The sequence below is a fragment of the Perognathus longimembris genome, chromosome 8, assembly GCF_023159225.1.
Source record: "Perognathus longimembris pacificus isolate PPM17 chromosome 8, ASM2315922v1, whole genome shotgun sequence".
Classification (NCBI taxonomy): Eukaryota; Metazoa; Chordata; class Mammalia; order Rodentia; family Heteromyidae; genus Perognathus; species Perognathus longimembris.
The window spans coordinates 68,297,400-68,312,677 of NC_063168.1; the positions used below are offsets into that span (position 1 = coordinate 68,297,400).

Here is a 15,278-nt window from a genome sequence, read left to right on the forward strand (position 1 = left end):
GGAAGAGGAATATTTTTATGAAATGATGTTACACATATCACATTGTGGCAGGTTGTTCAGAATTTTTTTTATAATATATGCTTTTAAAATTCATTAGCAAATGAGATTCTCATGCACACAAGTGTTTCAAACACAAGAAGCAAGTCCATTTATAGGTAGTCCAAGCGGTGTGTGTGTGTGTGTGTGTGTGTGTGTGTGTGTGTGTGTGTGTGTGTGTGTAGCTGCAGACTGAATGGAACATTGAGACTTCCGTGCAGTCCAGGGCATAGACATCAGCTCATTTCTGAATGTCGCACTGCAGAAGTAATACAATGGAAGGGTCGCTCTTTGCCGCCTCTTTGAATTCATCCAGAGTAATCTGGTCATCCTTGTTCTTATCCATCTTGCTGAAAATCTTGTCTACTCGCTGCTCAGGCGTGAGACCATCCTCATTCATTTTCATCATGATCACAGTGCCCACCATTTTGTAGATAGCCTTTGGGGGGGGGGGGGAAATGTGTAACGTCAGTCAGCAGAAACCTGGGAGAGCCAAGCACTCCCCCTACCTCTCCTTCATCTAACTGGATTCTCCTCACCCTTCAAGATGCCGCTCCGCTTTCCCCAGAGGAGCTTCTGTTCCCATGCTTCGAGTTGCCATGGGAACCCATACCATCTTCTCCAACAGAATATATCTCACACTCTATTAGAGCAACTACTTTGTCTTCCCCACGAGACAGTACATTTTATGAAGCTGAGGACCATGTCTTTTTCTCACCTTTTTTTTTTTTTATAACTCCAGGGTTCGGTCCTATGCCTGTCACATAGTAGGTCTTCAAAGAATTGCTAATGAAGAAATAATCTATTTACTTGGCTGGGGTTGGGGTAGGGAGTAAAGAGACAGTAGGAGGAAGGAATAAATAAGGTTTGGGCTAGCGATGAAGCTAGAAGCAAAAGTCAAGACATAGAGTCCTCTTACAGATAATGATTTTTCAACTTATTAAAAAGGACCATCTAAGTAGCTTTCAAAAAGGGTATGTGTGATGTAATCAAATACATCTTGAGGTGGATTAGAAATAGAAGAATTTCAGATGATTACTGGTTTTCTGTCTGGAGGAAGCAGACAGAAAAGGTCATTCTGTGGTGAGATGAAGAATTACAGATTAGAAACAGGCTCGGGAAAGCAAATGTTAATGATGTTTGGAATTTCAAAACATTTCAGAAAATATTCTGAATTGAAATGCAAATAACAGTCAATAAACGCTCTTGTGGGAGTCGTAGGTAAAATTATGTCCCTATGACAAGGATGACAACGTATTCAGAAAGCCAGGCTGGGTATACCCATTAAAATTCAGCTCTGAAATATTAGTTTCAATCTCTTGATTAAATTTAAGGTAAGTCAAAGAACATAGTGAGGTGACTGCCCTTCCCCAGGTCAACTGAGGGTCTATGATGAATTCTCAGTGGGGGTGCTGCCTACATGGTACATGAGGTGGTTTTCATTCTAGAAAAGTGCCTTCATGCTGGGTGTGGGTGGCTTGGGAGGCTGAGATCTGAGGATTGTGATCTGAAACCAGCTCAGGCAGGGACATTCCTTACACTCACTCGTGTTTCCAAGTAACTAGCAAAGAGCTGGAAGTGAAACTGTGGCTCAAGTGGTAGAGCACTAGCCTTGAGCATAAAAGCGCAAGGCCAGCACCCAGACTGTAAGTTAAGCCCAGGACTGGCAAAACAAGCAAGCAAACAAACAGGAAACGTCCTCTAAAATGATAAATGCCCATCTTAAATGGATAAAAAATATTACAGAATGAAATGCTGCTTTATCACTTGTGAGGAATGGATTATAATAAATGCCACCACATAGATAGGAAAATGATGGAGAAGGCAGACGCAGGGCCCGCACTGGGCGGCTCCACGAGTGAAATGTGGAAAGCTGGCCGATGGAGAGTGGTGGGTGTCTGAATCGAGGCTGGACACAAGCATGCACACCTGCGGGACCTTAGTGAAAAAGTAAAAAAGGCTTAAAATGGCAAGATGGGGATGGCTGAATTCTGTAAGTTTCGTTTAAAAATTATTGACTCATACACTTAATATGGGTGCGTTTATCATCTGTAAGCCATAACTCAAGATTGCTTTGACAACTGCCAATTGAGGAGAACAAATCAGCAGTTTAACAAGTTAAAATGTGCATGATGAGCTGTGTGTGACTAAAGAGGTAGAGGGCCTGCCTATCAATCGTAAGACCCTGAGTTCAAACCTCCATACCACTGAGAGAGAGAGGGCACATGGGGGGAGAGGAAGAAGCAAGCAAGGAAGGAAGGGGATGAAAGGAGAGATATGGAAAAATGTCCATCAGGATGAATGTGTGTTTAATTCGTATTGATCTATTGTGGAAACCCCTAAGTAATTGAAAAGAGGAAGCCTATTGAAGTTTCATTTGTGGACAATCGGTAGGCAGGGTCCTGATTAGCCCAGGAGCGGCAGTGTGCACATAAAGCACATACACACTGTGCTGCATGTCTGAAATTAAAAAAGAATATGCATGGGCCATCTCTATTTGTGTTGTCATGCTCTCTGTGCCCTTTAACAGGCAGAACGGGAAGGATTTACATGGGGCTAGGTACAAAGGTGGAAAGGCACACTATGAATATGAACAGGGAGGTCAGGTCTTGGTGGGGAGGGGAGGGGGGAGTGGGCAGTGAAGATGGATCAGAAGGGAACAAAGGAGCAGGAGAAACTACATGGGCTGAAAGGGGGGGGGAGTGTGAAGGGGCAGAGGCAGTGTGTGGATGAGGGAGGGGCCATGTGTGGAGGGGGAGGGGCAGTGTGTGGAGGAGTGGGGGATGGGGGAAGGTGGGGGGAGGAGCAGTGTGTGGAAGGGGGAGAGTTGGAATGTGGAAGGGAGAGGGGCAGTGTGTAGGGGGTGGGGCGGTGTGTGTAGAGGGGAGGGTTGGTGTGCAGGGGGGAGGGGCAGTGTGGGGGGAGGGGCCGTGTGTAGGGTGGAGGGGTGGTGTGTAGGGGGAGGGGCGGCATGTAGGGGGTGGGGCAGTGTGTAGGGGGAGGGGCAGAATGTAGGGGGTGGGGCGGTGTGTAGCGGAAGGGGCGGTGCGGATGGGGCGGGCCATGTGTAGGGGGGAGGGGCGGCGTGTAGGGCGGGCCGTGTGTGGAGGGGGAGGGGCAGTGTGTGGAGGGGGAGGGGCAGTGTGTGGATGAGGGAGGGGCACTGTGTGGAGGGGGAGGGGTGGTGTGTGGATGAGGGAGGGGCAGTGTGTGGAGGGGGAAGGGTGGTGTGTGGAGGGGGAGGGGCAGTGTGTGGAGGGGGAGGGGCAGTGTGTGGAGGGTGAGGGGCGGTGTGTGGATGAGGAAGGGGCAGTGTGTGGAGGGGGAGGGGCGGTGTGTGGATGAGGGAGGGGCAGTGTGTGGAGGGATGGGTGGAGGGGCAGTATGTGGAAGGGGGAGGGGTAGTGTGTGGATGAGGGAGGGGCAGTGTGTGGAGGGGGAGGGGAGGTGTGTGGAAGGGGGAGAGTTGGAATGTGGAAGGGAGAGGGGCAGTGTGTAGGGGGTGGAGCGGTGTGTGTAGAGGGGAGGGTTGGTGTGTAGGGGGGAGGGGCAGTGTGGGGGGAGGGGCAGTGTGTGGAGGGGGAGGGGCGGTGTGTGGAGGGGGAGGGGCAGTGTGTGGAGGGGAGGGGCAGTGTGTGGAGGGGGAAGGGAGGTGTGTGGAAGGGGAGAGTTGGAATGTGGAAGGGAGAGGGGCAGTGTGCAGGGGGTGGGGCGGTGTGTGTAGAGGGGAGGGTTGGTGTGTAGGGGGGAGGGGCCGTGTGTGGAGGGTGGGGTGGGTCGGGCTTCCGAGGCCGGCAGGGTGGGGTTGGTGGTGCCGAGGCGCCCGGCGGAGGGCGCTGTCGGGGCCGGGCGTGGCTCCCGTGCGGCTCCCGGTGTGGATTCAGCAGCTTCACAGCGGAGCTCCGGCCGCCGCCATGGCCCGCAGCGCCGCGGGCTCCGGGGCCTCGCTCGGCTCGGGCGGGCCGCGCTCAGGGATTCCACCCGGGAAGTCGCGGGCGCGTCCTCCGCGCGGGGCCGCCGCGCTCCAGGCTCCGTTCCGGCTCCAGGCCCTGGGGTCGGAGCGGGGAGCGAACGAAGCAGAGCCGCCTCGCACCCTAAGACCCCGCGTGCCCCCGCCGGGCCGCCCCTTCTTGCTTGGGGTAGGGCGGTGCCTGGCGGGAGGACGCGCGTGGGGAGGCCTGAGGGGAGACGCGGGGCAGGGGGGTGGTCAGGGGGAGTCATCGCGGGGCGCCCACCGACCCCCTCCCCCGTCTACCTCCCTCCCCCCCCCCCCCGCCTCACCTCGATGATCTCCAGCATCTCCACCCGGGTGATCTTGCCGTCGCCGTCCAGGTCGTACATGTTGAAGGCCCAGTTGAGCTTCTGCTCGAAGCTGCCCCTGGAGGTGATGGACAGGGCGCAGATGAACTCTCGGAAGTCGATGGTGCCGTCCCCGTTCTTGTCGAAGGTGCGGAAGGCGTGCTGGGCAAACTTGGAGGCGTCGCCGTAAGGGAAGAACTGCGAAGCGAGAAGGCGGGGCGTCAGTCAAGGCGGGAGCGGGACGCGCATGCGCAGCAGGCCTGGAGCGGGAGGACGGGCACCGGGGCGATTCCTGCTGCGGCCACCAGGTGGCGCTGCTGAGGCCGGGCTGTCCTCCCCTGCCGCAATGGGCTGTGTGTGCAGGTGTGTGTGTGTTTGTGTGTGTGTGTGTGTGTGTGGGTGGGTGGGTGGCACCCTCCCCAGGGACAGGACTGCAGCCATAGGATTGCGAATTCTTCTCGATGTGAACATTCAGGTTCCCTGCGCGGTGGGGCTGGTGGGGATCTGGTCCGCCCCGTCTCTGACTTCTTTATACGAGGCCCTTTTCTTTTGAAGAACAGTTTATTTAATATAGACCCCGTGAAGACAGGGCTCATCTGTGAGAGACATCAAGAGGTTTCCTCCCAGAGCCAGCCGTGACCAAGGGCGCATGGCACACACAATGCACAGGGCCATGAGTCCCCTGAGTCCCTCTTCCCCATCCCCTGGAAGCTGGCTTGTCACAGATCACAGGGACAAACAGACACTCCCCACAGCCACAAACGCATTGTGTATTGTCCGAGGCATGGTGGGAGTGCTCTTGCATGGATAAACCCAGCAGCTCCCAGCCTAGGAGGCTGGGTACTCCCGTCCTTTCCCAAGCTTTGCTTCTGGCTCTGGGGATGGCTGACCTACCTCCACCCAGATAATTATCTCCATGTGTGGACTGTCTCCTTGTGAGCTCCTGTCATCTTCGTGTGCCCTGTTACCAACCTCTCCTAGACCCAGCAACACATTGGAAGGTAGGAAATTTCTCCCTAGAAATCAAATATGCCTTCCCACATAGGGATTGAACAGAAATGAGACAGGAATTCCAGAGGCAGGAGAGGCCGGCTCTGGCTTACCTCACAGATACAAGTCTGTGATGCTTCCTGTTCCTATGTAGCAAATCATCCACTGTTCAGTGATTTAAAATAACAGCAATGGAGCCAGATGCTGGTGGCTCACAGGCCTGTCATCCTAGCTACTCCGGAGGCTGAGATCTGAGGACTGCAGTTCAAAGCCAGCCCAGGGAGGAAAATCTGTGAATCTTATCTCCAATTAATCACAGGAAACGCCAATAGTGGGGCTGTGGCTGGTGTGGTAGAGTGGTAGCCTTGAGCAAAAGCTGCTCAGTGACAGTGCTCAGGGCCAGAGTTCAAGTCCCAGAACTGGCAAAAAAGAAAACCCAACCCAATCATTTATTCCATTATCGCAGAACACAAACCCTAAAGAACCATCTTTTTATTCATCACACAACTTCTATCTGTGTGGCTGCGAAGGACAACTTTGCCCTTGGTTTCCTGCTTTCCAGAACACATTCCCATTTTTATCACCTCTCAGACTTCCCATGGATACCGGGCCTGTCATCGAGAGCAGGTCCTCCAAGCCCAGCGAGCTCTGGGCCTCACGGTTCCAAGACCCACAGGTAAAAGGGGAACCCAGCACAGCCACTTGCCATGGCCCTATTATCTCACAGGGGCTGGAGCAGGAGTGTGGGGAGTTAGGGATGGGCAAGGCATTTCTGAAGCTCAGAAAATGAGCAGAGGGATTGGGGTGGGGGGAGGAAATCTAGAAGAGACGTTCTCCCTCTTTGACCTGCTCAGCACCCTTCCCACTCCCCACCCCCACCCACGCACACAATGTTATCCGGGGGCCTGGCACCTGAGGTCTGCATGCCAGGTGCTTCGGGAACTTGAGCATCATGGGGAAGCAGCCCAGGGCGGCTGTGTGCTGAGGTGAGCAGCTGCCTCGGGATCCAGTGACCTGACAGCAGAGCAGAGCCGCCCCGGGCTCACTTCCAAGTTCCTTGGGGGCAATTGGCCCACCAGCGTTTCCACGCGCAGTGCTGGGGGGCGGGGGGCGACGCTGGGTGTTTTTCTTCATTCCTGTAGGTTTCCAGCATCGCACCACCTCTCCTTCCCTACCTCTCCCAGCATCCTTTTAAGTTAAGGGATATTTGACAGCTTTATCTAAAAATAGCTGGGCACCTTGGGTCAGGATATTAAACATTAACTCAGGCCTGGAAACCCTGAGGGCGAAATCGATCATGAAATTTGAGCTATAGGAGTTACGTGTGCGGTGGAAGGTCCACTCCTGGCGTTGTGCCAGCCCCGTGCTGTTTGGGAAAGGCAAAGCGAGAGCTTGAGAGGCCTCGGGGGTCTGCGGGGGGCAGTTTTATTCCTTTGAAAACGCATCCCGGCGTGCTCCTAGTGCTTTGAGCTTCCTAGTGGTGGAATCCCGGGTAGATTGTCCTGGAAAAATAGGAAGTCGGGGTCTTGAACGTACACCCTTTCCTCCTAGAAAAGAGCAGGATCTGGAAAGCAGCCGTAGTTTCGTTTTCATCCAATATTGCTCATTTATTTTGTGTTTAATATTCAATATGTTTTGCTTCATTCTCTGATTGGATGATGACATGAACATATTTTTAGTATAGGGCAACTACAGATATTGTAATTCTATTTCAGGTATTACAGTGCTACATGACAGATTACACTATTTATGATGTAGATAGACATAACGGTGATGTTGAAAAATTGTGTCTATGTTAAAATATCGGAGTATCTCCTTTAATCCTGATAATGGACCCTGACATTACAAATTTCTCCTTGTGAATGAGAAACGGAAGCTTAGAAGATCAAGGTGTTAAATTCCAAATTCCAGGCTGTCTTGAGGCAGAGGTAAGATTTGATGCAGGTGCGTATGCACATGCCTGCTACATCTTGAGATTTCTCTTAATCAGGTGTTAGCTGAAGAGATAAATTTAAACCCACATTTGTTGAAGTGTTATGTAATTCCTACCCTCCATCATTTCTAAGGCTGTTATTTATCTCGGCTCTGTTTATCGCCACCTTCTGGCGGTCTCTGTGTACTGCAGGGAAATGACTTAAATGCCACTGAGATACTTTTTAATGACGCAATCATTCTTTAACTTCACAAATACTTATGGAGTAGCTATTAAGTGTCAATACAGTGTTAGCTGTTGGTACTAAAAATTAAAAAAATGGATTTATGGATATCATAGGAAATGCATATTAATGAAACTGCTGGGAGATGAGGGTAGTTCTTAATACGTACGTATTAAAATATTCTTGAAGAAAGAAATCAACTACACAAACAAGCGTAAGATATTCCTATGATACATTTCAAGTGGTTAACTCCACAGATAAGAGCAATGTAAATGCTTTTCTAAAATTCAGTGTTCAGCCGCCTCCCCCACCCTCAGTCATTGCTACAAGTCTGCTTTTAACCATAGCCTAAAACTGCAGAGTCTGAACTTTTCAAGAGCCTATAAACCTTCCCTGCCCCTCCCTAGTGTGCCACCCTACCCCGAACAGACCAACACACAGGAGGAGAAATGCTAGCAGGAAATGCTTGCATGGTGCTTTGCTCTAGGAAGACTGTGGGAGTCTTGGCAAGGAGCTACCTGCTCCAGGACAAAAGTGACACAAAACAAGCTTCATCTGCCCTGACCCATTGTCCCCACCACTGCAGAGAGAGTAAAGCTTCCTCACAGGTGGCTGAGACCCTGCGGCCCAATCCCAGCCTCTGGGCAGCTCTGCTTCCTGCTCCTGTCCCCGCCCAGGGCCAGGGAATCTCTGCTGGCTCTGCTATGGTCATGTCGGTGAGATCAGTGCCCTACCTTTGCCTTCATCTGAAAAGCTCCTTCTCCGCCCTGGGTCCACCTCACCCCGTTCCTTCTTCACACCTTGGCTCAGTCGTCATTGTCTCAGGACAAAATTCTCTGAGGCCAGGTCAGACTTACCCCTCCCAGGGCCCCCTCCCTGCTGACGTTTCTCATGGTGGGGAAGAAGTGCTCACAGGGTTGCTGTCTTAGGCCTTTCTCCCCTCATTGGCTCCAAATAGAAGGCCTGGAATGGCCTGGTTTTCCCAGTGCCTGGGACAGGGCCAGGCACACAGTAGGTGCTCAGTAAGTAGCAGTTGAATAAACACTCGACTCAGCACTAGCAGGCTATTTTGGGTCCCACTGGGCAGCAAAAGAGCTGAAATGTCTGCCGAGGGCGTCTCCAGTCCCCTGGGCTAAAGAAAGCTCACGATTTGGCCTTAGGACTCCTTCTCATTACTACTTTAGCTGATGATTCAGGAGAGGATGACTCACGGGGAGCAGCCCTGATACTCGCTCACGTGGACGGTTAAGAGACAGACAGTTTCCCTTAATTAGAAACGGTGAGTCCAAACGCAGGTTTCCTGCCAAAGCATCCATTCAATAGCTCCTCGCAGAAGCCCACGGTGCCAGGCTCTGCGCCCAGCTCTGTGTGGGCAGGAGCCCGGGGTGGGGGAGGAGAAGCAGGGAGCCTGGTCCCTGCCCTCAGGTGGATGCGATAGACCCACAGAGGCGCAGGGAGGAGGCGGAGGCCCCAAGCGCTCTCTCCTCCCCAGTGGGTCATCAGATCCCTCTGAACCGCCACCCGCACGTCCTACGATCGCTCGCTCCAGCACTGAGGTCTTTAAAGCCAAGGACCGGTCTACCTGCGAGAAAAGCAGTCTTGGGCTAGTTTTAGCGGAAGGATGTGTGGATCTTGGGGCAGTGGTGTACAATGTTCATTTCTGACCCAGACTGGGGTTCTCTGCCCAGATCTGTCTGCTGCATCACGATCTTGAGCTCCGTCCAGAAAGGCTCCTTGGCTGTCTTTCATTAAGTGGAAAACAAGACAGAGGCATTCGAAATCCACACTGCGCGTGTGTCCGGACCTCTTGGCTTCAGAATTCTCACCATGGGAAAAGCCCAGATGAGGGGAATGCTGAAGGGATCGTGCTATTCGCTGCTGTGTCCTCGTTCCTCTCAGAATAGGATCTGGTCTCCTGTGGGGCTCTCTGCACAAGCGAGCTAGCTGGATGAGGAAAACAAGCTGGGAGGGGGGGGCAGTATCGGAGGGTGACTGAGCCAAAGCCATCTTATTTATTGGGACTTCCTGCGGGATAAATCTGAGAAGCTGAACAATTTACTTTTAGCTAGAAAAGTGTCACAGGCCTGGAAAGACACTCACTGCGGACACGGGATTTAAAATTAAATGAAGTCTCTTTACATCTGTCCAGCACACCATTTGCACTCTAAGTTGGGCCCTCGGGTTTTGATGTTCGCAAGGTATTCCTGCGAAAGAATAGGTCGACCATAAAGCATACTCTGGAAATAACACCGTGTTCCCACTTAGATCCAACCTGCTACATCAGATTGCTTCCTGGCTTGTAAAGTGAACGGGTTTGTGAACCTGGGTAAGGGCTGCGGGCTGTGGAAGGTGCTAGTAGAAGCTGGGTACCTTGAGGCAAGCTGGAGGAGGCCCCTCAGGTCACATCCGTTCCCATGGCTCCGCTCCAGCGGCAGGACAGTGGATTTCACAGTGGATTCTGACAGATGTCTGTTTGACCTCTCTGACCTCTCCAGAATAAAATGGTTTGACTTTCATTTCATAGCGCACCCCACTTATCCCACAGAATCATGAGGACAGGGCGGAGACCCAGGCTCTGTCTCACTGAGTCCAGCCCCACAAAGCCCCGTCTCTATCACCAGAGTTATGGGACCAGGTCAGATGGTGCCCTAAGTGAAGAAGTCGCAGCCTGTGCAGAGGTGAGGCTGGCATGTCATGGCGGGCACGGGGAGCTTTGGGGACTGGTGGGTCTGGGATTCAGTACTAGTTCTGCAGTTTGCTAGTGGCAGGACCTTGGGCAAAGGTTCCTCCTGGTTTTCAGAGGGTGAGTTCCTCTTTCTGAGTGCACACATGTGGGGGAGGGGAGGATGAGCTGCTGGGTGGGGCCCTCGGGCAGAGGATATTAGAATGGAGTCCTTGAACTAGGCAAGGATGGAGTGGGCGGGGCGGGGAGAGGCTTCCTCGTGAGGATGACGAAGGTGGACGCGACCACCTCTGCTAGTGCCTGGCTCATAGTAGGTGCTCAACAAGTGAACCACGATCGTACCGTTATTACTTGATGGGAGCAGGGGTGTGGGCTAGTGTATATAACATGCAAACTGAGGAACATTTCAGATGCCTGTGGAAGGGATGATGTTTGATTCAGGGGGCTGGCAGCAGGTGCAGAGACTCACACCAAGTCAATTTGGACACAGTGTTAAAAATTCATGAGGGGTCAGGGTCATGCACAGCCTGCTGGTGTTGGGGCTCTGGAGGTCTATGTGCATCCTAACACACCTGTGCACACCCACGAGTCCATGCATCCTAACACACCTGTGCACACCCACGAGTTTATGCATCCTAACACACCTGTGCACATCTTGAAGAACATTCAAACCCCATACAGACTCAGGTCAGCCATTGTTCATTCAGTTGACGCGTGGAATTCTGCAGCAGGAGAAATGCTTCCCCAAGGCTTCCTCCTCCCTTGCAGAACAGCTTGGGTGACAAATCCTGAGCTCCAGCCCTCCCCCTCTTAAGCAGAAGAACACTAAGTACAGACTCAACAGATCCTTAAGGAGACTCCCAGCTTCCTATCCTCAGATCTTCCCAGATCCACAGACTCAATCCCAGGAGCAAGGCCGGGTCCTGATGACCTGGGATCTGGGGGGCCCTTCTCTGGGCGAGGCCAGCAGGACTCCTAAGCACAAACGCAGGCACATAAGTTGACTCCAGGGGGCCACAGCAGGTCCTGGAGGCCTCCCTGTCCTTCCTGTGAAGGGTCTGAGAGAAGCTGCCGAGAGCTGAGTGACCTTTACTTCTTCCAAGCCCATCGCCTTCATTTTTTTCTCTCTCTTTGAGGAGGAGTGCTGGAAAAAAAAATGTGGTCTGATTTCTTGCCCCCAGGGGGTCAAGAAGAATCAATGAAGAGATTAGTTCACAGGCACAAAGTAGGCTCTCTAGAGTCTGGCAAAGTACTCGTGAAAGGGCAAGTGAGCCCAGGTGGGCAGTCTGGACTCTAGTATTCAACCCAGAACTTTCTAATGTATAGGGAGTGGTGAGGAGGAACAGGCCAAGTGGACAAGAAGAGTCCTGCTTCCTATAGGGCTGCCATTGGCCAGGGATGGACCATGGGGAGAAGGCCTTAGCAATCTGAGCTTATTTCCTTTGGAGCAGAAGATGAATTTGGCTCTCTGGGAGTTCCAGGGCTTCCTGTCAGCTCTGTCATTCTAAAGCTAAACATTTTTCAACATAAAATCTGATGAAAGGCACTGATATAAGTATAAATTATAGTTCTAACTGCTGGGTTCTGTCTAACCACGCGATTGTCTGTCACCCCGGAAGGCAGGTGCTCCCGATGTCTCTATTATATGAACATAAACAAGTCTGGGCATATTATGTAACCAGCCCTTGATCACTACTGTATTAGTGGCAGAATTTGAACTCAGACAGTTTGGCCCGGGGACTAGCCATTCCACACCTCTCATCGAACTAACAGAGGAACGTGGATACTGAGTAGTCGTGATCTCAGATCTTCTGCAGTGAGCCAGCAGCTTCCATCCTGAGAGGCAGTGCAGACCGAGCCCGAGGCTCAGGGGTCGCCCACAGGCTGCAGGCAGAGCCAAAGGCTCTCGGTTTAACCGCTCAGCAAAACCAGAGCCGTGTGTGTGTGTGTGTGTGTGTGTGTGTGTGTGTGTGTGTGTGTGTGTGTGTGTGTAAACGCTGACTTGCTGGGTTCTGGAAGGGGGCCGGAACCAGAGCCCAGCCTAGCCCATAGCAGGGCATGCTGGGAGTTAGGCTGGGCGGGGTCTGGGGAGCCCCCCTCTCCTCCATCTCCACCTTTTCTTGTTTGTGCCTTAGCTCGGGTGGCAGCCCTGACCTCTCACTGGGACACGCACCTCTCCTCTCACAGTGCCATGGTTATCCCTGCAGGGGACGAAGAGAGCCGCCGCGCCCAGGGCTCCCCCAGCTCAGGAATAAACATGCCTGTCCCAGGAGAGTTCTCCAAGCCTTCCCCTAGGGGAGGGGAGGGGAAGGCCTGGCTGGACTGGGGGAGCTCCAGACTCTGGCCCTAGGGTGGGGGAGGAATGGGTGGGGACAGGTGGTAAGGGAGGGAGGATGGGGCTAGAGGAGAAATCAGAAAGCGTCGAATCATTTTTCTTCTCATGCCTCAGTTTCTCTGCCCTGTAATGAGGTGGAACAAAAATGGTTTAAGGGTCCAGGTTTGGCTCTCAGTGATAATGAGCAATGTGCCTAGTGTGGGTAGTTCATGCCTGTAATCCTGGCTACTCAAGAGAATGAGATCCAAGGACCCCTGGAAGTGGAGGTGTAGCTCAAGTGGTAGAGGGGCCAGACTTTTAGTCTTGATTGAAAAAGCTCAGGGAGAGCTCTCAGGCCCAGAGTTCAAGCCCCAGTATTGGCATGCGTGTGTGCATGCACAACTGTGTGCACACGTGCATACATACACACACACACAAAGTAGTGTTTTGTGACAGCTAGCATGCTCTCAGTGCACATATCTAGGAGGGAGATGTGCTGAATCATCAAATTCAAGCCACATATTTAATTTAGAGATTTTGAATTCGAGACATTGGTCAGTGATGTTCCTTATTCAAAAAAAAAGTCTTATTCTGAAGTTGAACTTCCCATCTAGGAAGGCTACTTTTTTTTTTTTTTCACAGTTTGTGTATTACATTTAACTCTCCCTTGAGATGCGCAGAAGTGAGAGACTCCATTGGCTCTGCCTTTGCCTCACATACTTTTACATCAGGCCAAGCTGTGGAGGACAAAGATCTGAAAGGAAAGAATTGCCTTTCCGAAGCTTCAGACACACACTGAACACGTAAAAAGCAAGAGTGGAAACAATTGCAATTCTTTGCTTTAACCCACTGTATTCAAAACATGACATCATTCTTTCTAGCCTTTCAACATGTACTCAATATGAAAGTCATTCGCAAGATCACAGTTTTTTTTTTTTTTTTCCAGTCCTGGGGCTTGAACTCAGGGCCTGAGCACTGTCCCTGGCTTCTTTTTCCTCAGGGCTAGCACTCTACCACTTGAGCCACAGCACCACTTCCGGCCCTTTCTATATATGTGGTGCTGAGGAATTGAACCCAGGGCTTTATGCATACAAGACGAGCACTTTACCACTAGGCCATATTCCCAGCCCCTTTTCACGAGATCCTTTATAGTTTTGGACTGTTTGAAATGCGTGCGTGGATCATACATAAGATTTCAACTCCTAGGCCCACAGCCTCCATGGCTACCACACTGCTATCTCTGGATAAAGTTAACAGTGTGTATGTGGTAGGTATACAGGCCCCCAATACCAGTATTTGGACCATGTGCACATCGTGGTGCAAGCATCAGCCCAGGAAGAGCAGGGAGGGGTGTGTGTGTGTGTGTGTGTGTGTGTGTGTGTGTGTGTGAAGTAGAAAAGCCCTGAGCTGCTGGGCACAGCTTGAGGTGACTCCCATCCTGGAGGGCCCCTCTCCCAGGCCCAGTGTCTCCTTCCTGCCCTTGAACACAGAAGTCTCCGAGGTCAGTCAGAAGCCTGGCAGACTCAGCCTTCCCCTGGGTGTGGGGCTGGGTGGAATCCACAAATGGGCTCCAAGTCCGGCTGCCCAATGCCTTCTTCCTCAAACTCTGGCTAGTGTTTCCTGAGCTTACATCCAGGCCACCAGGGGGCGCTCCAGTGATCACAACGCAGCTACACATTCTTCCTGAAGTGATCCCAGTCCCCCCCCCCCCCCCCCGCCCCCGGGACCCTCACAATAAACTAGTAGTTCCCACTTCTCTGGTTGTCTTAAAGGAAGTTGTCTTAGTCTCAGTGACCATGGCTCCACTTTCGAAGGGAGGCCTTGAACAGGGCCAGCCTCAGTTTCCATATGTGTGAAGGATGGAGCCTATGGGTAGCTGGGAGAGGAAACGTACTAGTTATCTGTAGGATGCCTATAGAGGATGATCAAAAACAAACAAACAACAGCATAAACCAAGCAGCTTCCCACCCTCCCTCGGCCCCCGGCACGGTGGGTGTCTGCAGTAGAGAGCATGGTGAAGTTTGTGTCCTCGCCAAACAGGTACCTTTAGCCCCCTGAAGTGTAGTTGATGACACACGGTTTTGCTTTAACCTGTTTTACTTCTCACAACAGATCTCCTAGATGAGGCAGCTGCATCCAGGGAAGTGCAGTGACTTTATCTGAGATTTGAACCTAGGAAATCCAACTGCGGAACCCTGGCGCTGTAGGACTCCCTGAGTGTGTGTGTGTGTGTGTGTGTGTGTGTGTGTGTGTGTGTGTGTGTGTGTAATGGCTGTTGATCTTAAGCTCCTAATGCAAGCACTGAAACATCAAACCAAAATCCTCAGATCTCAGCTTCCTGAGTAGCAAGAGTCGCCTGGAGATATTTACACACTTGTACATTTTCCCTGCCACCTGGTACCGGCCTCCCCGGAACCCTGTTACCACCTAGAACTTTCCACAGGGGATCTATTTTCTGGAGCATTATTCCCAGAAGGCCTCTGAGATTTCCTGGCATGGTACCAGAACTGTGAATGTACCATCTGTTTCTGAGGGGTTGGGGGCGGGGGGTACCTGTCCTTTAACCCCAGCCTGTCCCTTGACCCTTCCCCTTTGGGGGAGGTCCTATGATTGGAGCAACCCAAGGGGGTGTTCAACTCCTTGCTCTGCCCACAGCTCATTGCTGAGCACACTGATGTATGTGGAAGGGAACCCTCATGACATAAACCCTTATGTGGAGAGAGAGAGAGTGAGCGAGCACATCTTTGCTCACCTGGACAGAGTCACATGTTGCCATTTGCTTTGTTCCTTCTTTCCAGAA

General features: G+C 52.0%; 1 protein-coding gene across 1 annotated transcript in view; it reads right to left on the bottom strand.

Moving 5' to 3' along the window:
* Positions 1 to 15,278, bottom strand: part of Vsnl1 (visinin like 1) — an 88,639-nt gene continuing 73,361 nt past the window's right edge. Inside the window, exons 3-4 of the mRNA XM_048353619.1 lie at positions 4,318 to 4,533; positions 1 to 475 (exon numbers count right to left, since the gene is read on the bottom strand). Coding sequence (XP_048209576.1) covers positions 278 to 475; positions 4,318 to 4,533 — 414 coding nt within the window. The 3' untranslated portion in view covers positions 1 to 277. The remainder of the gene's footprint in view (positions 476 to 4,317; positions 4,534 to 15,278) is intronic.